Below are 6,676 nucleotides of genomic sequence, written 5' to 3' on the forward strand. Positions count from 1 at the left end.
TCCCCACCCCTCACTTAAAATTTTGATTCCACACAGTTTTAAAAAATGCAATCTAATGGCACACCACTTGCCAACATTAAGGCTACACATACCAAACATCTGTTCTCACTAACTCCCAGCATCTTTGTTGCAAGAGTAATACATTTTGCAAAAATATCTTTGCATTGGAGAGAAGTTATATGGTCCAAGGATAATTGGAGATTGACCGGCCAAATTCAACACGTCAGTGCTTATTTTTTGTGTAACTGTTTTTTCTCCTTTATGTTTTATCATCTCCCTCCCTTGCGACTCAGCATTGTGTAATGCAAAATTGCATCTGCTCAACTTTAGTTGGTTGATGTTGGTAGAAGCAGAACAATAAGGAGCTACTTCATGCAAAAAACCCCTTAAGGATCAATGCATGTCATACAGCGTACAGCTTAAGAATTAAACTGGCACAAACCTATGAATGGGACTTTTTGCACTTTATATTAAATGGGGAAAAAACTGCTTGTGTGAAGATAAAGAACAGAAGAACGATACTGAGAAAGAATAAAAAAGGTTTCACTAGTTAAAATTCTTTGAAATTAAGCTCAAAATTTAAAGCAGCAGAAAGTGGCAAAAATAAGCCATTAGTATTTGATTTAATAATTTAAATGACTGTATACAAATATTTCTTGGAAGGCAATTTGTAAGATTAGCACAAAAAGATTTAAATAACATTTAAAAGTAATGTTTGAACATATCAATGTGCCAACCTCGTGTCACTGATTCATTGTAACATGGACCACTAATTTTACACCCTGTTGAAATATAGACCCAGATTCTCAATATTTTCATTGAGGCATACAAGATCATTCAAAAATCCACATTTTGAACAAATCAGAGGACTGCTGTGAAGTGAATTTACAAACTAGAACCTGATGCAACATTACCATCCCCACTAAAATAACAAGAATTCCAATGAATCAATTGTGCAGAAACTCAAAATACAACTGCCTAAGTTTTGCACATTTTTCAGATCTTGACTAAAATTTAGGGTTGTCCTCTTGACAATCATTTTCTTTTGTTTTCAGAAGTTAGTGGGGCCTGCCACCAACTTACATGGACCAGGTTTAACACAATGCAACCCCCAGGATCACAAACAGGCCATAAAATTTGAAATCCTTTAGCAAATTCATTAAATACAACTATCCAATATTACACACTCCTTCCTCCTACTCCAAACATCTTCTAGCTATCTACCAGAATTAGAGCTTGCCAAGAGGCCAGAACAATCTGCAGATTAGCAGGTCCTTGCTCTGCTTATCAGTAGAATAAGCTCAGTATAGTTTATTGATCTAGGGCCAGTGAAGCTATATGTTGTGACCCCAGAAAAGGTAGCAACCAGATGTAACCACCATTTTTCAGGTAGCTCTAATCTTGACCTTCAGCAGTGTTCTCCTTTAATGGTTCAACTGTCTTAAAACAAGGCTTGGTTAATATGCATGCTTGCTTCAACGCATCTTGAGCAAGTTTGCTTCGATTTTGTCAAATTCCGTGATACGAAAACCTTGTATTCCTATCCACGGCTGACTGACCGTTGCACAGGAATCATTTGAACTTTTTTCTTTATCTTTTCTTTTAAAAAAAGGTACACCTTTGCCTTTCTTGGGACAGAGTGGCATGAAAAAAAACGTATTTTCCTCCAGACGGGAAACAAGCGAATTATCAAGAAGCTTCCCGAGCAATCCAACCGCTCTCCGTTAAGAAATTCAATATCCTCTTCTTTAAGACTTTGTCGAGGTAGCTGGGCAGGCGGCTCTTGGAAGGGATGCCCTGCCTCTTCTGCAGGTAGTCCTTGATGATGATGGTCTTGACGGTCAGGTACCGTGTGGGGCTCAGGTTGAGGGAGCCGCACAGCAGTTTCTCCCGCTCGGAGAGCAGGTCGAAGCCGGACAGGTGCTCGATGGAGCTGAGCTCGGCGGCGGCGGCAGCGGCGCCGGCGGCGGCTGCAGCTGCCGCTGCGGCGGCGGCCGCCGACTCCTTGCCGGCCTCGTCCTTGCCGCGCTTGGCGGCGGCGGCGGCGCTGTTGCGCAGCTCCTTGCGCTTCTCGCGCTTGTGGCGGGCCGCCTCGTACTCGGCCGACTCCTCGGTCTTGGCGATGCCGTTGCGGCGGTAGCGCTGCAGCTCGCGGATCTTGGCCCGCAGCGCGCGCTCCTTGTGCAGGTTGTCGAAGCAGTCGTCGAACTCCTTGGCGGACAGGAACTGGCAGATGGGCCGCAGCTTGGCCCGCAGCTCCTTCTCCTCCTTGGTCACCTTGCGCTTGAGCGGCCGGTCCTTGCGCTCCTTGCCCAGGAAGGCGGGCACCAGGCTGTAGTCGCGGGCCATGTTCTTGCGGCGCTGCCGCTCCCGCAGCTTGCGCACGTACATGTCGACGTGGGCCCGCTTCAGCTCGATGTCCACGTCCTCGTCGTCGTAGTTGACGGCCAGGCCGCTGATGAGGGTCTCGGCGTCCTGCAGGTACTCGATCTCGTAGTCATCCCTCAGCGGCATGTAGCCGAGCTGCTGCTGCTCGGCCACAGTGATGTCGAGCGGCGGCAGGGGAGCCGTTAAACTCGGCGAGAGGGGCCCACCCTCCGGGCACGTGTGATCAGTCACGCGGTTCGGGATGGAATCCGGGATGCACGCTCTGCCCAAGTTGCCATGGATATACATGCTGACGTAGTGCTCCATCACTTCCGGCGGAGCGCGCCCGCCCACATGCGCGGCCATGTCCTCCCAGTTGCCGAAGCCGTACTGCTCGATGGCATCGAGCAGCAGCTGTTCCTCCCGGCTCGTCCAGCCCCCCTCCGCTTCGGCTCCCCACAGCGTGAACCGCCCGCCGTCCACCAGCTGGTAGCCGTGCCAGCGACGGTGCTGCCCGATCTCGGCGCCGGCCGAGAAGCACTCGGGGCACATTTCGATATCCTGGCACTCGGTGCAGCGGAGCCGCAGGCTCGTCACGTCAGCCAGGCAGTAGACGCAGTACTTCTTACCCAGCTCCGCCATTGTGCGACGAGCCTGCGCGCTCTCACCCTCCCGCCTGCCGGCCCACCCGGCTTTCGCTGACTGTTTGAGCATGCGCCAGAGAGCGCCACCTGGAGGCGCTGGGAAGGGAGCACTGGGGGAGGGTATTCAATTAATGGACTGTCACTCTGCACAGAGTTGGGAGGAATCTTGGTTTGTCAGAGCTCCTAAGTGTTGCTGATATTGTTGAACGACCCTGTGTGGACATACATGAGTTAAACTTTTGGTTTCAAAATTCCTACATATGTAAGTCAGTTGTGCACAAATTTATAGAGAATGTTAGACCCCCCGTTTATCAACTCAATTGTTGTCACTTCTGGTCTTATTCCCCCAATAAACTTGTCACTTGCTGTTTCAAGTAACCTTTTCAACCTTATTAGGGAGCTTAATGTGAAGTTGGGACCATTATATGATACAATTCATTCTGCAGTTTGAAAGGGGAAGGTAGAATCAAATGTAATGGTATTGCAATGAGTAAAGGTAACTGCAAAGATATGAGGGAGATGGCCAGACTTGATTGGAAGGGAAGGTTAGGAGGGAAGACAGTGGAGCACCAGTGACAGGAGTTTCTGGGGATAATTTGGTGGCAAGCAGAAATTCATCCCACGGAAAAAGAAACATAGTAAGGTGGGGGTGGGGGAAGGCAACCAGGCTGACAAGGAAAATTAGGGACAGCTTAAAAGAAAAGGCATACAATGTGGTGAAGATTAGTGGGAAGACTTTAAAAACTAGCAGAATACAACTAAAAAAGCAATAAATGGGGAGAAAATGAAATATGAGGGTAAGATAGCTAGTAATGATTAGATTCCCTACAGTGTGGAAACAGGCCTTTCGGCCCAACCCTCCAAAAAGTAACCCACCTAGACCCATTTCCTTCTGACTAATGCACCTCACATTATGGACAATTTAGCATGGCCAATTCACCTAACCTGCATATCTTTGGATTGTGGGAGGAAAGAGCTGAAAATGTGTTGCTGGAAAAGCGCAGCAGGTCAGGCAGCATCCAAGGAGCAGGAGAATCGACATTTCGGGCATAAACCCTTCATCAGGGTATCTCGTACCAATTTATTAAACAGTGAATTCCCACATTATTTGAGAATTCAGCTTATGCCCGAAACGTTGATTCTCCTGCTCCTTGGATGCTGCCTGACCTGCTGCGCTTTTCCAGCAACACATTTTCAGCTCTGATACTCCAGCATCTGCAGACCTCACTTTCTCCATTGTGAGAGGAAACCAGAGCACCCAGAGGAAATGCACACAGATACAGGGAGAACGTGCAATCTCCACACTGACAGTCACCCGAGGCTGGAATCAAACCTGGGACCCTGGTGCTGTGAGGCAGCAGTGCCAACCACTGAGCCACCATGCAGTCCATAATATAAAAGAAGATTGCAATAAAAGGTAAAAAGAGAGGCAGGAGTGGATGTTGGATTGCTAGAAAATGACACTGAGTCATGGGGAAAAAAAGTGGCAAAGGAACTGAATATGTGCATTGAATCAGTCTTCACAGTAGAAAACACCAGCAACATTCCAGAACTTCAATAGAGTCAGGAGACAGAGTTGAGTGTAGTGGCCATCAGTAAGGAGAAGGTGCTGGGAAAGCCGAAAAATCTGAAGGTGGATAAATCACCCAGACCCTAGAGTTGGACTATGCCCTAGAATTCTGAAAGAAATGAGAATCTGCAAGCAGTGGTAGTGATCTTTTAGGAATCACTGCAGTTAGGGAGGGTCACAGGGCACTGGAAAATTACTAATGTAATGCACCTACCTAAGAAGGGAGGAAGGCAGAAGACAAGAACTTATAGACGAATTTGCCTGACATTGGTTGTTGGTAAGATTTTTAAGAGTCCCCATTACTAAAAGCAAGAATGAAGAATACTTGGATATGTATGGTAAAATAGGGCTGAGTAAGCACAGCTTTCTCAAAGGGAGATCATCTCTGACAAATCTGTTAGAATTCTTTGAGGAGATAATGAGCAAGTTAAGCAAAGAAGCGCCAATGGACATGATCTATTTGGATTTCCAAAAGCTTTTGACAAGGTGCCATATAGGAGACTGCTAAATAAGACAAGAGCACATGGTGTTGGGGCAAAGTACTGGCATAGATGGAAGATTGGCTAACTGGCTGGAGACAGAGTGTAGATTAAGGGTCATTTTCAGGATGGCAATTGGTGACTAGTGGAGTTTCACAGAGGTCATTGTTGGGACCACAACTATTTTCATTATCCATTCATCATCTGGATGAAGGAACTGATGTTTCTAAGTTTGCAGTTGACACAAAGGAAGGAAGGGAGGCTGCAGAAGCACTTGGACAGTCTAAGAAAGTGAGCAAATATGTGTCAGATGGAATACTATGGGGAAAGTGTGAGGTTATGCACTCTTGCTAGGAAGAATAGAGGCATAGACTATTGTCTAAATTAGGATGTCTTCAGAAATTTGAAGCATCGAGGGACTTAGAAGTTCTAGTTCAGGATTTTCCTAAGGTTAACATGGAAGTTCATTTGGTAGTTAGGAAGGCAAATGCAATATGAGCATTCATTTCGAGAGGACTAGAATGCAAGAACAGAGATGTATTGCTGAGATTGCCCAAAGCTCTGGTCAGATCGCAGTTAAAATATTGTTAACAGATTTGGTCCCTGTTTCTAAGGAATGATGTTGTGGCCTTGGAGGGTCACAGAAATGATCTGGGGTGAAAGGGTTTGTCATATGTGGAGCTGTTGAAGACTCTCAGCCTATACTTGACATAGTTTAGGAGAATGAGGGGGAATCTCATTGAAACTTACCGAAAATTGAGAGGCCTGGATGGAGTGGATGTGGAGAAGATGTTTTTACTAGTAGAGGAAACTAGGACTTAAGGATGAAGCCTTAGAATAAAGGGACAACCACGTAGGACTGAGATGAGGAATTTCTTCAGTCAGAGGATGGTGTAGCTGTGGAACTCATTGCCACAGAAGTCTGTACAGGACAAGTCATTGAGTGTATTTAAGACAGAAATATATTGATTCTTTATTAGGGGGTCAAAGGATGTGAGGGAAGGCAGGAGAGGTGAGGTTGAGAAACATATCAGCCACGAACGATTGACAGAGTAGACTCAATGGGTCAAATGGCCTAATTTTGTTCCTATGTCATAATCGGCTACTAGTGTGCATTTTGCAGTTGAAATAACATTCAGCACACAATTTATTGAAGAGGTTATCAGTTATCATACTGATATGATAAATATCCATTGAACTCATTCATGAAAAAAATGGCTTTTGCATTCCAATTTAAGTACAATCATAGAATTATACAATGTAGATGAGACCTTCAGCCTATTGTGTCTGTACTGCCAGAAATATACTACTACTGACTACAGTCCTACTTTCCTGCATTAGGTCCATTGCCTTGAATGTTATGACACTTCATGCATTCATCCAAGTACTTTCTAAAGGTTGTGAGGTTACCCACCTTAACAACCCTCCAGTGCATTCTAGAGCCCACCACCCTCTGGATTAAAAGTTTTCTTCGAGAGATTCAAGATGGTGGCAGTCTGAACAGTCTGCTGTGTTGGACTCTGTGCCATACCCCAGGCAAGGTGGGCTCCTACCCCACTGCACCCCCACCCCTCTGAGGAACATTTTCAGGATAAAGCAGGCAGACCATCTATGAC

General features: G+C 46.0%; 1 protein-coding gene across 1 annotated transcript; it reads right to left on the reverse strand.

Moving 5' to 3' along the window:
• Window positions 1-554: 554 nt before the first annotated feature.
• tada2b (transcriptional adaptor 2B) lies at window positions 555-3,048 on the reverse strand. Its single transcript, XM_060826827.1, has one exon. The coding sequence runs from the start codon at window positions 3,007-3,009 to the stop codon at window positions 1,690-1,692; it is 1,320 nt and encodes a 439-aa protein (XP_060682810.1). The 5' UTR covers window positions 3,010-3,048; the 3' UTR covers window positions 555-1,689.
• Window positions 3,049-6,676: the final 3,628 nt, after the last annotated feature.

This window comes from Hemiscyllium ocellatum, chromosome 1 (assembly GCF_020745735.1).
Source record: "Hemiscyllium ocellatum isolate sHemOce1 chromosome 1, sHemOce1.pat.X.cur, whole genome shotgun sequence".
In the NCBI taxonomy this organism is placed as follows: domain Eukaryota; kingdom Metazoa; phylum Chordata; class Chondrichthyes; order Orectolobiformes; family Hemiscylliidae; genus Hemiscyllium; species Hemiscyllium ocellatum.